Source organism: Protopterus annectens, chromosome 3.part1, assembly GCF_019279795.1.
Source record: "Protopterus annectens isolate FY-2018-M chromosome 3.part1, PAN1.0, whole genome shotgun sequence".
Lineage (NCBI taxonomy): Eukaryota > Metazoa > Chordata > Ceratodontiformes > Protopteridae > Protopterus > Protopterus annectens.
Window position 1 is genome coordinate 380,234,836 of NC_056732.1, and position 19,970 is coordinate 380,254,805.

At 40.6% G+C, this 19,970-nt stretch overlaps 2 protein-coding genes across 2 annotated transcripts in view; one reads left to right on the forward strand and one right to left on the reverse strand.

The window, feature by feature from the left end:
* PLEKHA8 (pleckstrin homology domain containing A8) overlaps nucleotides 1-16,979 on the reverse strand; it is a 384,133-nt gene extending 367,154 nt beyond the window's left edge. Inside the window, exon 1 of the mRNA XM_044066845.1 lies at nucleotides 16,635-16,979. Coding sequence (XP_043922780.1) covers nucleotides 16,635-16,674 — 40 coding nt within the window. The 5' untranslated portion in view covers nucleotides 16,675-16,979. The remainder of the gene's footprint in view (nucleotides 1-16,634) is intronic.
* Nucleotides 16,980-17,213: 234 nt separating this feature from the next.
* FKBP14 (FKBP prolyl isomerase 14) overlaps nucleotides 17,214-19,970 on the forward strand; it is a 257,727-nt gene continuing 254,970 nt past the window's right edge. Inside the window, exon 1 of the mRNA XM_044066847.1 lies at nucleotides 17,214-17,520. Coding sequence (XP_043922782.1) covers nucleotides 17,324-17,520 — 197 coding nt within the window. The 5' untranslated portion in view covers nucleotides 17,214-17,323. The remainder of the gene's footprint in view (nucleotides 17,521-19,970) is intronic.

Consider the following 19,970-nt stretch of genomic DNA (forward strand, 5'->3'; position numbering starts at 1 on the left):
AGCACGGATGGCCCCAACGGTGGAAGATCTCCGCCGTTATGAGAGGATTCAGCGACCACTCATGAGGTTGAAGAATGCACCTGCTGAGTCTCTCTGCTATCACGTTGGAACTCCCGGGAATGTGCGTTGCTAGAAGAAAGCGGTTGGTAGCCATCGTCCATTGCTATAGCCTCATGGCCTCTCGACAGAGGGGGTAGGATTTGGCTCCGCCCTGTTTGTTGATGTACCAGACTACCGCCATGTTGTCTGATTGTATCACGATTGTCCCTGACGGCAGCAAGGGATGGAATGCCTGCAATGCCAGAAGCATAGCTCTCAGCTCTAAAACATTTATATGCAGATGGGCCTCCACTTTGGACCAAGTGCCTTGGACTGTCTGACCCTGACATAGCCTTCCCCACCCCATCAGGGAGGTGTCTGTGGTCACTGAAGCCTTGGGCTGCTGAGGGGAGTAGGGGTGAGACCATTGTGACGGGTTGTGGTTCAACCACCACTTTAGATCTTGTTTGCATCTCTGAGTTATGTGAATCTTGGCTGAAAGGGGAAGCTGAAAAGGATACCATCGGGTGAGCAGTAGCTATTGTAGAAGCCTCATGTGAAACCTGGCTAAGGGAACAATGGTGATGCAAGCTGCCATGGAGCCCAAAAGCTGCAGGATCGAGTGAGCTGTGGACTTTTCCATTGAGAGAACTGGTAACAGTTGCTGTCTGATTCTTGATATTCTGTGTTCCGGTATGGACGCTCTGCAAGTTTTTGAGTCCAAAATGACCCCTATGAATTCTGTGGACTGAGAAGGGGTGAGATTGGATTTCTACCAGTTTATTGTTATGCCCAACTTTTCGATAGTATTGAGAGAGTATGCCAGGGCTTCCTCCAATAGGTGTCTGGTGGGGGCAGAGAGGAGCCAGTCATCTAGATATGGAAAAACCTGAAAACCGTGGAAGTCGCAGGTGAGCTGTGACAACTGCCATGCACTTTGTAAACACTCTGGGGGCTGTAGAGAGTCCAAAGGGCAGTACTCTGAACTGGTAATGACTGGCTCCCGCACAGAAGCGCAGGAATCTTCTTGATGGTCTGTCCACCTTTATGTGATAGTACACATCCTGAAGATCCATCGAGCACATCCATTCATCTTTTTCCAAGAGAGGAATGATAGACTATATAGTGACCATCAGAAATGTTTGCACACTCACAAATTTGTTTAGCACACTGAGATCCAAAATTGGTCTCCAGTCCCCTGTTTTCTTTGGCACCAAAAATAGTCTCGAGTAGAATCCGGATCCTATCTGGTCTGTTGGGACTACTTGGATGACTCTTTTGTTTAGCAGCTTTGTAATCTCTAGAGCTGCTTCTTCCCTTTGACTGGGTGGAACGTCGGGAAATCTTGATGGAGGGACAGGACAAAATTCAAAGGGGATCTTGTAACCTCTGGTTATTATCCTTTGTACCCAAGAATCGTTGGTAATGGTTAGCCAGGCAAAAGGGTACAAAGAGAAACGTCCCCCAACCACTTCCAGAGGAAAGGGGTTGGGCCGCTCTTCAGGAGTGCTGGTAGGATTGCCCGGAGAAGGAATCTCTGGAACCCTGATTACGCAGACCCCCTCTGCCCCGAAAAGGGAGTCTTCCTTGTGAGTTTCCCCCTCTGCCCCTAGGGGAAAAAAAATCGGCCTGTGTGTCACGGAAAGGACCCTGAAATTTTCTGTACCACATCTTCCCGCTCTTTTGGTTTCTGGAGAAAGCATGTTAGGGGGAAGAATAACGGACACCTATGGCAGACAGCGTCTTACCGTCCTGTTCACACCTGGCCAATGTAGTTTTGACTTTGGGTCCAAACAAGGAGGAGGACTCTATGGGAGCATTGAGAAAGGAAGCCTTGAAGGGTTCTGTGAAATTACACAAGCGCATCCAGGCATATAGTCTCAAAACAATGCCTGAACTCGCTGCTCTAGCCGCTCCTTCTGATGCATGGGACACCAAGCGCATGGAGGAGTTCAAAATCGATTCAGTAGTGGCAAGCTGAGAGGCCACTTTGTCACGGACCTCATCAGACATGGCACCTGCCAAAGTTTCAGAGAGCTCAGATACTAGGTCTTTTTGAAGTCTGGTGAAGTGTGCCATATAATTCAGGGACCTGATAGCAAAGGTCACTGATGCAAAGGTGCGCTTCTCTATTCTATCTAATGCCCTGGACTCTTTGTTGGGCGGATGGATAGTCTGGCTTTCCTCTTCTGCCAGGTCTTTCTTAGTTGCAGCTGCCACCACCAGAACATCTACGGGGAGACCTTTAGACCAATGAGGTTCAGAAGCAGAGGGGGACAAGATTTTGTCTAACCTCCGGGGAATGGCCTCAACAGTATCAGGGGTATTCCATGCACGCTGCACAATGAGCCGGACCAGTTCGTCTGCAGGTGGGGTAACCCAGGAGGTAGGGGGCCGGGCGTGAAAAGCCTGCAGGAACACAGACTCCTCAGAAGTCGGGTTAGAGGACTGCCATTCACCTCTCCGTTTAAGGATTTCTAGGATATCACCAAAGGATATGTCAGAAGGTGAACGAGGGGACCTTTCCCCATCAAAGTCTGTGTCTTCAGTGAGAGACTCCTCAGTGGAGTCCATATGCTTCCTCTTGCACGAGGATTTCCGATGAACTTCCGCAGAGGGAGACACTGGGGAAGACAACACCAAGGGGGTATCCTGTGGGAGTATATCCTGAGACCTCTGCACCCGGTGTCCACTAGAAGTGACCTGTGTACATAGTGGTCCAGAGGAGGACGGTGATAAGCACACTATCAGCGGTAGACGCCAAGGCCTTCTCCATGACTTGGAAGGCAGGTCCACTAGAAGAGGGGTGAGTGCCCAATGAGAAAGTCACATCTCCCCTAAGTGATCCAGCCTGCTGACTGGGAGTCCCAGGATGGCTGAGAAAAGTCAAATCCTGGGTCATAACAACATTTTTCTGCCAAGAAGGCGACTGTGGCTCCTTAGAGAGATCCATAAAGGAAACCGTAGAGGGGGAAGACTGTGCTACGTCAATAGATTTCAAGGGAGAAGGATAGGTCTTGACAGGTAGAATTCCTCTGGCCAAAAGCACTTGATCCACAAGTCGCAATATGTCATGTTGGGAGAGGCTTCTGGTAGATCTCACAGAAACAGCTGAGGGGGAAACAGGTCTATCTAGAGATAAGGGCAGGTCGGTGCCCATCTCAGTAAACTGCACCGAAAACAAAGGTGCCGTAAAGGACTGCACTACAGGTGTCTGCACTGAGGAAGTCATCGGTGCCAATGTAATGGTCTGCACCGATGAAAAGGTCGGTGCCGAAGTAGTTGTCGGTGCCGAGGTTGGAACCGATAAAACAGTAAACAAGGACTGAGCTGTCGGTTCCGAAACAATGGTGGTCTGCGCCGACTGTGAGGTCGGTGCCGGTAAAGAAGTCTGAACTGAGGGGCTTCTCGGTTCCAATACAGCAAAGGACATCACTGCCATAGACATAGGTGGTGCTGCGGACTTTCGGAGCTAAAGATCTAGGCGCCGAAGGTGTCGGATCCGAGAGAGTGGGATCTGAAGCAGAAATCTTTGCTTTCTTTCTTGGTTGATGAGAGTCCCCTGCCGGGGACGAAGGAAGAGATTTAGCCTTAGAAGCATCCTCAGACTTCTTTTTATGGGATCTTGGAGGGGTTGAGGCGTCCGACCCAGAAATATCCTCTGAAAAGGGAGACTTTAGTAACCCTTTCAGCAAAAGCTTATTTTTCTTATCTATCAGTGTCCTGTTGGAAAAATTCTTACAAATCCCACAGGGTGGGTAAACAGTTAAGTGAGGCGCACCTAAACAGAAAACACACAAAGAATGTGCATCTGAAGTAGGTAGTTTATGTCCACAATCATAACATCTTTTAAAACCAGTACTACCTTTTTTATCTGTCATGTTAAAGGAAAGGCAAATACCAACAATAATACAAAAACACAAAATTACTCGAAGGAAAGAAAGGAAAGGCTATCTACCAACTATGGTAATCAACTGACACCTTACATTAGATAAAAAGGGTGAAAGTGACTAAACTTTTTTTAGAAAACTGAAAGAAAAGGGAGCCGCTAAATGTGATAAGGTAAGAGAGATCAGAAAATCAACTTTTCTGAGAGAACAAGTCCTTATTTTGAAATAAAATGACAAAAGGTTTCACTTGGCTCAAGAGCAACAGACTGACACAACCTGATGGTGATGCAGCAAACGAAATCTGAGTTAACAGGGAGAGGGGGATTATGGGTAAGAGATTGCTTAGCTCGAGAGAGTTTATCGCTGGCGCGAGCTTGGTATATGGCCGGCTCGGTTCCGATATCGGAACCGTAACCTATACGTAAGGAAGTGGACGAGGATTAACAATATCAGATGTATTCTTTATTGTCCACTGGACTTGAACAGTTAAGAAGTGTATTCCCCGAGTGCAGAAAACAAGATTTTAGAAGGTTTTTTTTATCCAGTTCAATGTATGTTTGATTATCCGAACTTCCCTAGGTCCCAGTTAGCTCAGATAATCGACTCTGCTGTATCAACCTAATATTAACCATAAACTGATTACAGTACACTTGACAAAATATTTGCTAAATATATAGAGCTGCATGACTTGCCATAGATAATGGTTTGTCTGCAGTTTTCTAATCTGCGTCCCAAGATTTTCAGTGGCACAGATATGATATAGCATGTTAATGATGTAAAAAATGTGTTCTAGCACAGAGGTACACATGCTAGACCTTACTTTGAACATTCCTATGACAGAGAACAAAAGACAGATGCTAAAGTAATGAGTGGGTTGTGTGACAAATTGTGAGAAACAGGGGTGTTCTCAGCACCAGCCCTGATGTTTAGGTTACGTGTTACATTATGTTAATAACGCACTTCAGAGATGTTGGTATCAGAGTGAATAGGCACACACCCATGTATGATCTGAACACAATGTGCATTAATCTCAGAGTGATAGGTGTTCTACTAATCATGGACTAATAGGTTTAGTCTTATCATGTCGACTGTACGACACAATCTCTAATGCAAATGAGTACATAATTGAAAGGACATTTACAGGAATATGTGCATGAAATTAAGAAAAAATCTTGAGAAATGTGCTTTCAAAATATGATGGATATGGGTGATTTTAAAGTACAAAAATTTAAAACTGTGTGCAAATTAAAGCATCTACAAGATGTAGAGAGAAATGGATTGTTACCTTAAATGCAGCTAAAGTACGTTTTGTAAGCTACCTGATAAAGTGCTGCTGAACAAGAAAGTGCTTGGGTCTTGTGTATTTAATAAAGTGCGTCTCCATGGTTCCTTTTGCATTCATTGACAGAGTCTCAATGGCACCATAGTTAATTTAAGTTGGATCAATCAAAAATTTGCTTTTTTTTACAGTCCCACTGAATGTAAATGAATTTTAGTGGCTGATGTAGTTCATGAGGGAATTTTCAAAGGGAAATTGTGCATCTAATCAACACCCACCCACTACAAGCCAGTTACACTGGTTAATGTGTCTGTTGCTGTTAACTTCTAGACCTCATGAACAGAGAAGTTTTTTTTGTGGCAATGTGTCCGTTTACTTGTCTACATTCTCTGACACCGAATCCTCTCATGCTACAATGGTAGCAAACTAGCAAGTGTGCAAGGAACAAAAGTAAAGTCAGACTTCTAAAGGTTCTGCTTTTCCAAACTATAGTCCCTTTGGGTGTAGTGCAACACAACTTGCACTAGTACTCTCAAATGGAAATTACGAATCAGAGATGGCCCAAATGCAGTCAGTCATGGCTAAAACACCCTCATACCCCCAGAGTTATAAAAGTATGAAATGGCAAAATTCTACTTGGAATACTTATGTTATAGGTAGATAAACTAGATCAACTAGATTCAAATTTCCTGCAGAGAAATATGCAACTATCAAACAAAATCAGACTAGCAAAAATAAATTTCTAATAGCAAACAGCACCTACCATATGCCACTAATTAACACAGTCTAGTCATCAGCGGGTACCAGAGAAAAATTACTAAATTATAGGCAAACTTGCTGTACACGTTTCAATTCTCATTACCATAATCACAAATCACAGCCTGAGGGAAAAAGGGTGCCTTTCTCACATTTCCATTTCATAATGGTGGGAAGTTTATCTGGTAGACAACTCCAATTTAATATCAACATTTCCCACATCCTACTTAACTGTCAGCATGGATTCAGTAAAAGACTACATCTTAGTTGACTGTTAGCACAAAATTCAGGAAAAAAAGCACACCTTATAGCTATTCCTGAATCTGACACTTGTCTAGACTAGTTACTACACTATCTGACATAACACAATTTATACAAGATTTACTCAAGTTGTGGGTATGTTAATCAAATCTTCATCAAAACCCAAACAAGAAGGCCATGTATGTGCTATCATATCCAAAAAATTTACTGGAAATAGCTTAAATGTAACACTCACAGTTAAGTGAGACTAGTACAGAAACACTACAAAACAAAATTGGAGTTATAATGATTAATCATTTGACAGTCACACAGCTTCCTCCATAAAAACGCATCGTTAGGCAACCTTCAGAAGATTTGAGCTTTTGAAACCTAGAATCTAGGGTCAGGCTCATTTCTGTTTTTCTACCAAAACCTCTGACTGCTTTGATAGTATACATGGATTGGCAAAAATTACAAGGTGCAAAACTAGTATATAACTCAGTAGGCTTTTATACAAAAGAGCTGGTTAGAATTACAGAACACTTAAAAGTCCAACAGCTAAGCTTTGCATACAAGCTCCTATACTCAAATTGTGGCAAAATTACTTTCCTGGTTCAGCCTTCATAGGTACAAAATATTTACTAGTACATTACAAGTAACCACCACAACACAACTGAAGTATATGAAAAGGCTACTCAGCCAGCAATTATAGCATTTGGAATTTTGTACTAGAGTCACTTGCTACAGAATTAATTCAGTATAGACATATTCAAGAACTCATTAAATAAGTAGCTTAGAAGCAAATGGATGTTCCAGTCATACTTTCTTCAACCAAGTATATTTCTAACAGCTCTTCATTTAAATATTGTCTATTTTTCAGCATACATGATAACATCTTATCCAAGGCTCTTTTACAATATTCCTTTTTCTCCAACACCTTACACCCCCCATCCCCTCTTAATACTTGTTTGGTATTGGAGTTCAAACTAACAGCTTCAGACACCCTTCAGCTCTGCAAGAAAAATAAAAAAATACAGGTTCCCACACACACAGAATTTGTCCCATTTTCAGGTTTATCAAAGGAGGCACAAGCCCTAACCTTTGGAAAAATTAAACGCCAAGTCCACCTTCACAAATATGGAGACCAACAGAAGCTCAAAAAATTATGCACCCACTTTTATATTGCAATTTTACAGTCAAATCAGTGTCTTATTATCCAGCACAAGTTTCTTGTCTAAAAGCCAACCTTTTAGCAAGGATTCTTATACCATTCCCCATAACTTATACTTTCCAAACCTCCTTCACAGTCTGGAATTATCACTCATCTCAATGGATACTGCATTACTTAACAGGCAACTCGGTTACACTTATTTTATAATGCAAGAAAGACGAATTAAGTAACCCAAGAGAATATCTTCTATCGCCCCTTATTTTTATTAATACGTGGTAAGCCTGTGGAAATCTGTAGTTCAATTTAATATATTGAAAACTTGGCCTTACTATCAATAGGTCCCAGAGTCAGTCAAGTGGGAGCCAAACTTCAAAATCAGGCATCACAGCCTTGGAAGACTGCAACAAGGGAAGTCTACAGTTTACCAAAACCCAACAGCATCCTACCTCTACACAGGATTATTCAGCCAACCTAACTCACTCCCTGACCATCCTCACCAAAAAGGGACATTATTGCCACCAATTGACTATGGCAGGTACCTGTGTGCCCTAACCGAGAAAAACTATTAACTGAAAAAGACTCTCTCCATGGATAATATTCTTGCAAAGCCATCCCATCAGAGCAATGGGATGAGGGTAATAACCCCTCCACCAGGTCCTCTAAACAAATTTAGCACTGTCTACCACATAGTGACAGGATTTGATTACAGATTTCTAGGGAACTGGTAAAGCTGCATCATACTAAACCTTGAATGGGTGTTTTTCTATCATGTTTTTTTGCCTATTTCCAGAAGTAATTTGCTTCAATTTTCCCCACAACACCATCACCAACCTGTCTTGCAGAGCTAGTCACCTGGTGAAAACCCACACAAAGCTTTTCAATCCTCAATGCAATTTTTGCTCCAAATACTCCTTTCTGTCAGAAAATCCACTGGCAGGCCAGTCTCTTCCTTAAACATTTTGCAAAATTCTCTTCTTTAATCCATCAGAAGCACGGATTCACTGCTAAAGTTTAAAGGATTAGAATTACTTCTACTCAATAAGACAGTGAACACATCAGAAAACCTTGATCCAGACGTGACTTACCAGAATGCTCCTTATGCCAGACTAAATGGCGACTTATGTCTTGTGTACAAACTGTGCATTATGTGAAAGTGGTTGTGAATACTGATGTAATTAAATTACAAGTAGAACAAGCAGTTAAAGTAAATGAACTATATGCTGTGGATAATACATATCAAACTGCTTTTCTACTTTTGCTAAAACTAAAAAATTCTACTTTGCATACACTTGGTTATAATTGCTATACATCTTTATAATCACACTATTGGTGTCTCTAAAGAAATTAGCAAATATTGTAGTATTTTTACCTTCTGTATAACACACACAGACATACACACGACCATCATCAACACATCTCCAGTTCTCTTACACACCACTCCACAAAAAATCTTGTTTAGCGCACTGACACTTCTAGTCTTTTTTAATCCGTTCTTATCGCCATCTACACTAACACTACCCCTGTTTGTTACTGGTTGGGAATCCTGTTCTGAAATTAATTACACCACCTTGCATATCCAACTGATTTTGTGAAGCTGAATAATACATACACTTTAAAATCTCTTGCAAAACTGTTTAATAATTTCCCAAATACTTAAAATTCAAAGGTGGTGTAATCCATGTCAGTGTGTACATAAATACATTTTTTTTTGTTACAACACAAAACTTTGTGTACCAAATTCCACAAACTACAGAAAACACTACCTCTTAAATACCTTGGCATTTGGCTTGATCCCCTTCCTTAACGTCTCCTGCCACATCAGTTTTACAAGACAAAAAAAAAAAAAGGCCAACTCTCATTTTGGGCTGATAAGATCGCCCCCTGTCCTATTAAAGCCTCCAGAACAGCCACAGGCCAAGGCATTTGAACATTGCCTCCCCCATAGCCTCAGCATCAGAAACACCCCACAATCTGTAGATTTATTATGCAATTCCCTAAAAATGAAACCACTGTCTTCTTTCGGCTTTTTCACGGTTAGGGGTCACCACAGCGGATCACCTGTCCGCTCAGGATTGGCAGTGGAGTTTTACGGTGTCGAGTTGCCAGCCCGGCGCCCAACCTTCCACAGAAGGCACACACACTTACACCTAAGGCCAATTTAGAGTGTCCAATCCACCTACAGCATGTCTTTGGAATGTGGGAGGAAACCGGAGCACCCGGAGGAAACCCACGCGACCACAGGGAGGACATGCCGACTCCACACAGAAGGCACCCCAGCCGGGAATCGAACCAGAGAACCTCTTGCTGTGAGGTGGCAATGCTAACTGCTGCACCACCGCGGCCACCCTAAAAATGAAACCATTGTAAAACACTGAAATAAAGAAAATTGGCTCCCTTTTCAAAGAACTTGCCTTCTTTCTAGGACCTTAGCTATTCAAACGCTTAGTCAAACATTTTCTTCCCTAGAAGCTAAACTATTTGGACTCTTGTAGCCTGAGGAACCATAGACAATCTGCCCCCACAATGCAATCTTCAAAGCTAAACTCCTACTTCTCTAGATTAGATCTAAATTTCAGGGAAAATACTCCCCTAAAAATAAAAGACATCTTATTTTAACATACATTTAAGAATCAATGTCTTGTATCTGCTCATCAGCCAAATGCCTGAACCACATCACTTTTTCTCTTATTAGTAGTACTCATACGGTCCTTCATGTGGCACATTTTACTGCACAGATATTCATTTATCACTCATATGTTTTGAGTAGCATAACTTCTTCCATCTACCCCCACTGTTTCCCAACATCCATCACACCACTCCACTATCATAATTCCAAATGACTGGGCTACATAAGTTTTCCTCCTGCTAGTAGCACTCATACAGTCCATCATGTAGCACTCTTTAATGCACGATTGTTCACTCCCTCACATAATCTTTTGCTTAAAATAACTTCTCTGTCCAACTCCTCACCCTCTGCTGGGCATCCTTCATGCCACAACTGTCCTATCATTCCCATATAGACAAGTCACAGCTTTAACACCACACAGACACCATTTTTTCCAAAGATTGGTTTTGATTTATTATAAGTAATGCATATTACAACTGTATATATGTGTTTACATTTGTTAGCTGATAATTTCACAAGTGTATATTGTAATTATATCCTCTTTCTCTCGCAATGTAATTCTGACTTTTATATTCTCGTCTAAGACATTGATCACCTGTCATCAGTGCTCTATCCAGGTAAGCAAAGTAAATACAACACTGAAAGTATTAGCTATATGCATTAGCTATAATGCTCATTACTTTTTCTGCTTTAAACTTGCATGAGCTTTTTTTCCTTCTCATCTGCTTAAAAAGACAAAAAAGAACATGGTCATACAATTAAACATAAAAAGCAACTTACTAAACAGTTATTCAAGAAACTGCTTCAGTACAAAAACTGCACTAACACGCAAGCATGCTTCCAAAAGAAAAACACATTTCAACTGACAGTACAGTAAGGATATGCAATTCAATTGTTTTACATTTCCTCACCTGGGTAACCAAAATACCCCTTGGACTGAACACCAATTAAATTAACATTGTATGTCACACTTTATTTTGTTTTATACAATATTTTTGTTTAAGACAATATTTGTATATACTAGTCCACTATACCTATACTAGTTAAAGTGCGATATCTGCTAGCAGCCATTCCCCCCGCCTACTCTTGTTGAACTCCACTGTTCCTGACTCTAAAATCTTCTAGCCCCACCCTCTATTCTGTGACCCCCCTTAAAAGCTCTCCCTTCTCCAATATTTTTATTTTCTTTACTTATACCAGCTTCTGTGATCTCCTCACTGTGTACTTCCAGACTTTGACCACTAGGTGGCAGTCTTTAACCACCTCTGATTTCACTCAATTTCTATTCTTACCACTCAAATTAAACTTCCTACTCTTGGAACTCTTTTCTCCTTACTATCCTCTTCCATAGTCTATTTTAACCCTGTAACTTGCCCTCCTCTCTTCCACTCCTAGTCCTTTTAGCCCTCTGTCCCCCTGGTTCCCGCTCATTTTCTTTCCCCCTTCCTTACACTCACAACCTCTGCCTTTTTACCTACCTTCCCCTGTTCTTACCTTCTACCTTACTGATTGTTTTTCTCTCACTACTTTTACCTTCCTTGGGTCTGCCCCCCTCTGTTCGCCCTGCGGGCTCACTCCGCTCCCCTACCCTACCCCCTGCGGGCTCACTCCGCTTCCCTACCCTACCCCCATTTCCCACACCCCCCCAGTACCAATACACTTATACTTCACTAGCCACTCCCCCTCCTTTTCCCCAGCCTATCATAAACCTCATCACTAGACCGCTCCCCCATCTCCTCCATTCCTAATCAGTACTAATTAACTCTTTGAACTACTCCCGCACCTTTCCTAACCTTTTACTACACTAACTAATTCCCTTATCCTCCCCTTTACATCCTCCGCTAATTTCTTCTCTGCATAATTTCTAACCCAGCTCAATCTCTCAAAATACTCTCTCCTTTTCTCTACTTCTCCTACTTACACTACCTTTTCTTAACTTATAACTTCCTATAAATATGGCCCCTTCACTCAAAACCATTTTCAAAAACATATTACTCTTAACTACTATAATATCCTCTTACCATACCTTATTCACTCACCCTCTTTGAAAATCTTTCTCTACCAGAACAAAACCATCACTTACAACAAACATTACCATCTTCCTTTATCTACTCCCTTAACCACTGTAACATAACCAGTACTTCTAACTATATACTATCAAAATTTCATAGAACATCTCATTTTAATGACTTCACCTCCAAAAAAAGTTTAACTTCTTCAAAATCCTTAAATTCCTAAAAAATCCCCAGCAACACCCCCCCCCCAGATGGTGATATTCATCCAAACCCAGGCCCCAATACTAACTATACCAATAACCTTAACAACTTAACAGTGCCTATGATTTCTTAATTAACTAAACCACCTAACTCCTTCCTGATAGCTCACCTTAATGTTAGAAGTATCAACAACAACATTTCCCACCTGCATGCACTCCTTGATGTGCACTCATTTGATATCCTATGCCTTACTGAGACTTGGTTAAAACAATCTACACTAGACCAGGAAATTAGCCATCCTGGCTATAATATCCTTAAATGTGACTGTATAACCAAAAAAGGTGGAGGTATAGCCATTCTCTATAAATCTAATCTTGAAATTTCCCCTTTCAATGTGCATCCTTCATTTGACACCAAAGCCGAACTCCTGACTACCAAACTCCAAATCAATAACACCAAATCTATCTATCTAATCTGCATGTATCTCCCCCCAGGTAACAATACTAATACTCTTGAAAACTTACTTAGCTATTTTTCTACCCAACTACCCCAGGAGACAATTATACTGGGTGACTTTAACATCGACTGGTCCACCTGCAGCTCCCCTAACCATACTAACCACATAAATCTCTTTGGATTCTCAATATCAACGCCTACTAGAATTCACAAACCCACCAGTAAGGAATCTACTCTTGACTGGATCCTTATTAATAGCCACCCTGAAAGTTATACTCCAGGAACCCTTCCCGACGATATCAGCGACCACATGCTTACCTACATTATTAGACAAAAAGTACATATCCCAACTACTCATAATCTTAAAACCTCCTGCTCAAAAATATTCTTTAATCCACACAGCTTCCTAAATGAACTGCAAGCATGTGACTGGTCACCACTAACCCATCTTGAACTTGACAAAGCAGTTATCTATTTCAACACCAAATTTCTTCAAATCCTAGATTACCATGCACCTCTTCGTTCTACTAGAATAAGATCCAAATCTGCCCCATGGCTCACAAAACAAACTAGACAAAAGATGCTCCTTAGAAATAAAATCTGGGCTAAATGGAGAACTACCAAATGTCCATCAGATCAGCTCCACTTTAAGCAGTTAAGAAATGCCACCAAGAAAGATATTCTCAAAGACAAAAAAGACTTCTACCTTCACCTCCAACAAACCATTCAACAAACTCCACAAAAATTTTGGTCAGGGATTAACAAACTTCTTCGTCCAGGACACTCTGCTACCCCTGCCCCTGTAGGTTTTAACCATAATAACCCCAACCAGATCCCTGATGCCTTTAACACTTACTTTACAGAAGCCATTCAAACCCTAGCCAATTCTTTACCTCCCTTTACTGCTTCTCCACTAAATTCCTCCAAGACTACATCACCTACCTTTCAAATACAACCTGTACCTACTTCTCTCATCTGTAAGCTACTTCAAAAACTGAAACCTTGCACCCCTTCTGCTGACCGTCTCTCATCTGAATACCTACAAATTGCTGCAAAAGCTATATACAATCCCATCTCTATCCTTATTAACAGAACCATCTCAGAAGGCAAAATTCCATCCATATGGAAAGTATCCCACATCATCCCTCTACATAAAGGAGGGTCTTCTATTGAGCTGTCTAACTTTCGACCTATTGCCTTACTCTCCCCAATAGCTAAGATTATGGAAAAATGTATTCACAAACAACTACTTAACTACCTACTGCAAAATAACCAACTAGCCAATTGCCAACATGGCTTCAGACCATTCCATAGCACTACAACTGCCCTACTATCCTTCACAGACTCTATAAATAAAAATTGCAACAATAACTCCTTTTCCTCTGCACTATTTATTGACCTGTCAAAAGCCTTTGATATGGTTAACCATAACTTACTCTTAGACAAACTAAAGAACCTTTCTCTTGAACCACAAGCATTACAATGGTTTAGGTCCTATCTGGATAATAGACAGCAAGCAGTCCTTTGGGATAACAATCTGTCTTCACTACTTCCTGTAAATATTGGGGTATCCCAAGGCTCTATCTTAGGTCCCCTTATTTTTTCCTTATTTATTAATGATCTACATATACATATTCCTCAAGCCACCTGCATTCAATATGCAGATGATTCCACCTTAATTTGTTCAGCCAAGAACAGAGACTCTCTCCAGTCCCTCACCCAAACTGTTCTTCATAATGTTGAAAACTGGTTTATGCAACACTCTCTCCTCTTAAATCCCCAAAAAACAAAACTACTACTTTTTACCCCTACTCATAAAATCACCTACTCCATCCTTCTCTGTAACCTCTAACAATGCTACCAACATAACCCCAGACTCTACAACCTGCCTACTAGGTGTTACAATTGATAATCATCTCAATTTCGATGACCACATCAACACCACCATAAAGTCCATTAACAAAAAACTGGGTACCCTCTATAGAATTAAACCCTTCCTTACCCCTTCTGCCAGGAAAACTATTGCACAAACCCACCTAATTTCTACCCTTTTCTATGCCTCTGCTATATATATATATATATATATATATATATATATATATATATATATATATACCTATCAAAAAATAACCTCTCCAAACTTGTCACCTGTTATAATAGCATAGCTAGATTCATTACATGCTCCCCCTTCAAAACTCACCACTACCGCAACCTCAAACAACTTGGATGGCTAGAACGGGAAAACCATATACTCTGTCAACAATTACTTATCACTCAAAAGATCCTATACCACCCTAACAACACCCCTATCCTCTCTAATCTGATTACACCATATAAAAATCTTGCTACACTATGCTCTGCTAACAAGCTCCTAGTTTCCACAATTAAATCCAACAACAAAGCTGGTGATTCACTTTTCTCTAACACAGCAGGTAAAAACTGGAATCAACTTTCTTCTGAACTATCAATCTTAGCTTCTACTTCTCTATTTAAAAAACACCTCAAAGAACATCTTAAAACTCATTGGCTTTGTCCTTGTGCTAACCCAGACTGATATCTTTCCCCCTTTCTTCTCTTACTCCTTTCCCTTCTCTTACTCCTTTCCCTACTCCTCTATCCTATGCCACCTAATCTAGGTACTACTCTTTTCTTCTTAGTAATTCTATAAAACATAAAGGCCTTTCTCTCTTAATTGGGTTTTACTCTTACCCACTATTGTATTTAGTATAATCTTTTTTACACTAATAATTTTTTAGCATAATTTTTAGAGTAATATTTTTAGAGTTTATAACCCGAGTATTATATATATTTTTTACCAATGCTTTAACATTTTATGTGATTTTACATGCCTATATATATATATATGTTTAACATTGTCACTATTCATGTTTGGAGCTTTTCTCCCAGGGCATCTACTGAAAATGGACATACATCCAGTTAGACTAGCCCGGTCAACAAATGTAAAATAAAAATAATAAATAAAATAAATACATCAAGTAGGCTTTTAACTAGGTCACCTACCATGCATACCTCTCAACTGTCCCTGATTTTGACTGAAATGTTAGCTCTGTCCCTCTTAATCCCACTTAAAAGCGGTGACTTTTGGAGAAAAGATAAATTACACTTAAATTAGAGTTACAGACTTCTTTTACTTAAGAAAATGCTTATTCACTCATCCTCTGTTATTTTGTTAATGTCGCAAGTTAAGAACACTAACATATGAAAAGTGTCACTGATTATTTCTGGATTTGTCTCGGATTCTGTTGGGATTTGTCCCTTTTTGGTTGAGAGCTATGCTACCATGTGAAGAAGGTTTTTACAAGACAACTATTACAAACTATTTACTGCACATTCATTTACAGAGTTCTTTCTACTTTGCTGCGTAAACGAGAATGTGAGAAATAAATGAAGTAAATACATCAGAAAGAAAAGAACAAAACACAAACTGCCACATAAAACCGAAAAGATGGTGTAGTTGCCACTGCTGGCTGCATACCCAGGTTATCCTTAATTTCTAAATTTGTAAGAGCATTATAATTTTTTTTTTTTTTTTTTGGCTTTTGTCCCCCATTACTTGTGGCTTTGTTCAGATTTCTTGCTGGAAGAGGTCGAGAAGTATGAGACTGACACTCAAACATCAAAACAGTCTTACCTTTCTACAGAAACACGTTCAGAAAATAATCAATTATACTGAACAATCGCTCATATCTCGAGTCACAAAACCCAATCTATTTTTAAGCTAAGAATACAAAACCTTACTACTTAGGGTAGTATATAATTTTACTACCCTCAAACAAGCCAGGGATATCATGTCCCTACTTACTGTTACAGTAATGTACAGAATCTCCAAACCAAAGCCTCTAACGTTTCCAGTTTAGAGCAGAGAAAAAAAAACAACAACCGTCATTTCACGTTTACGTTGAACAAACATTTCTTAAAAATCCACACAAAATATACGAACCATTTAAATAATTTGTCCATTTGTACAGTATCCCTTCCATATCTAAACTTAAAAAAATAACAGAGCGATCAGGAAACACTACATCTGTGAGCACGCCCACCGGATTCCTCAATTCGTCCAAACTAGCCGCCCACTCCACAGCCTGTAGACTTTAGATTATTGGGTAGCGAACTTAAAAGTCCAAATGCATATCCAAACTCGTCCTGAATAACGAATCATACACTAAACAACCCTCCCTCGAGATAAAATAAAAAAGACACAATTGATCAACAGGTAAAAGATCCATTCAGAAGACAACAGTCTGTCACAACGCACCAATCGGTATGGTTTCTGGAAGGGCGTTACATTCCAGTGCCTCTCATACTCCACGGATATCTCCGGTGACAAAGTTGCTTTTGGCATGCTGGCTACAACTTCCTTAATTAGGGGCGTGCACTAAACACTGTGAAGGGTAACTGACATTTCAGACAACCAATCGTTTCTTAGAAAAGTTAAAGGCTGCCCCAGTTGTATACCAATCAGCAGTTAGACTCTAGTTTATTCATCTGGCTAGCTAAAGTACATCTTGGCAAAAAAAAAAAAAAAAATTTCTGCCACGTCTTCTGTCAAGTTGTAAGCGAGCGACTTGATCTGCAAAGTAAAGTCTGAATTGACTGTGTCTTTAAAGAGGTTGTAGGAATCGACTAGAAATGACAATAGTGTTTTTGAGTGTGCTATTATACGCTTTGTTGAGCTGGTCGTCTGGAGCCTTGATCCCGGAGCCAGAAATCAAAATTGAAGTTTTGCACAAACCTTTTATTTGCCATAGAAAAACTAAGTATGGTGATATGTTGTTGGTGCATTATGACGGTTTCTTAGAAAAAGACGGCACACTTTTTCATTCAACGTAAGTAATGCATATTACTTTAGCCAGTTTCTGAATTAATTTCTGTCCGGTGTGACTGGACGCATACATCTCAAGTGCCCCCTCATTACGTGGAAGATACCTCATTTGGGGTCTTAAAAAGTTCATGTTCCTCGAAGTTCCACATGGAAAGGGTCTGTCACGTATTCGTTGTTGGGTATTTTTTTAACGCGAAATCCCTGGTAAATAGAAATGAATCATATTAATTCATTAAAAGATATTATTTATAAGTAAAACCAGCATATTTTAGTTATCATAGTTGAAGTTGTTAGTAAGCCATTAGTATGTGTTCCACATTTTGCCTGTTTGTTCCACATTGTGAGGGCTAATGTTCATCATTTTGGAGATGGAAGGTTGAGAGTGAGAGCTATGACTGGTCTTGGGGGGGCTTGCCTCCAAAATCTCCCGATAGTCCGCTTTAGAGTCCCTGTGGTCCGCTTTTCACTGAATTTCTGCTGTTGGTGCCCGACTGAGATGTTTTGTAAACTTAAAAAGCCAATAATCTAGAGTTTCTAAGCCAAAGAGCAAAGAAGTACCAATTTATTTAGTTTTGTGTTATGTTTTGTACGTTTCATTGAAGCATTTTTACATAAAGTATTATATAAATTTGAATTTTTATTTAACAAATGTTGATAAAAGCAATACTGCAATTAGTTGCTTTGTACGGTTAAAAAGGCACACTTTTCTGAGATTTTGAACAAGCAAAAAATATGTTATAATGTACATTTCTGATTACTCCTTGGTAGTCTGGCAGAAATTGGGCTACTGTTGGCCGAAGGAGGAGAAGAGGGGGAAGGCATGGCCGAAGACAGCAAGAGAGGAGAAAGGCTAGGACTGTGGTAGTGAGGGTCGGAACTTTGAATGTTGGCAGTATGACTGGTATAGGGAGAGAGCTAGCCGATATGGACAGAAGGAAGGTTGTTATATTGTGTGTGCAAAAGACCAGATGGAAGGGGAGTAAGGCTAGGTGTATCGGAGGTGGGTTCAAATTGTTTTATCATGGTGTGGATGGGAGGAGAAATGGCGTAGGCATTATCCTGAAGGAACAGTATGCTAAGAGTGTTTTGGAGGTGAAGAGTGCCTGATAGTGATGTTTATGAAGCTGGAAATTGATGGTGTAATGATGAATGTTGTTAGTGCATATGTTCCACAAGCTGGGTGTGCGATGTATGAGAGAGAAAAATTTTGGAGTGAGTTGGATGAAGTGGTGATGACTGTACCCAAGGGTAAGAGAGTGGTAATTGGAGTATATTTCAATGGGCATGTTGGTGAAGGGAACAGAGGGGATGAGGATGTGATGGGCAGGTATGGTGTTTAGCAAAGGAATGCAGAAGGTCAGATGGTAGTGGATTTTGCGAAAAGGATGGACATGGCTGTGGTGAATACATATTTTAACAAGAGGGAGGAGCATAGGGTGACAAGCAAGAGTGGAGAAAGATGCACACAGGTGGATTATATCTTCTGTAGGAGGGCCAGTTTGAAGGAGATTGGAGACTGTAAAGTGGTGACCGGGGAAAGTGTAGTTAGGCAGCATAGGATGTTGGTTTGTAGGATGACATTGGTGATCAAGAAGAGGAGGAGGAGTGTAAGGGCAGCACCAAGGATCAAATGGTGGAAATTGAAAAAGGGTAATTGTGAGATGGAGTTCAGGAAAGAGTTAAGACAGGCACTGGGTGGCAGTGAAGAATTAACAAATATCTGGGTAACTACAGCAGAGCTAGTAAGGGAGACTGCTAGAAAGGTGCTTGGTATGACACCTGGACAGAGGAAGGACGACGAGGAGACATGGTGGTGGAATGAGGAAGTACATGAGTGTATACAGAGAAAGAGGTTGGCAAAGAAGTGGGATTGTCAGAGAGATGAAGAAAGTAGACAGGCGTATAAGGAGTTGAGGTGCATGGCAAAGAGAGAGGTGGTGAAGGATAAGGTATATGAAGAGTTGTATGAAAGGCTGGACACAAGGAGGGAGAAAAGAACCTGAATCGATTGGCTAGACAGAGGGACCGAGCTAAGAAAGATGTGCAGCAAGTAAAGGTGATGAAGGATAATGAGGGAAGCATACTCACGAGCGAGGAGTGTGTGTTGAGCAGATGGAAGAGTACTTTAAGGGGTTGATGAATGAAGAGAATGAGAGGGAGAGAAGGTTGAATGATGTGGGGATAGTGAATCATGAAGTGCAATGGGTTAGCAAGGAAGGAAGTAAGGATAGCTATGAAGAGGATGAAGAATGGAAAGGCTGTTGGTCCAGATGACATCCGTGGAAGCATGGAGGTGTTTAGGTGAAACGGCAGTGGAGTTTCTAACCAGCTTGTTTAATGAAATCTTGGAAAGTGAGAGGATGCCTGAGGAATGGAGAAAGTGTTTTGGTACTGATATTTAAGAATAAGGGTGATGTGCAGAGCTGTAGTAACTACACAGGGATTAAATTGATC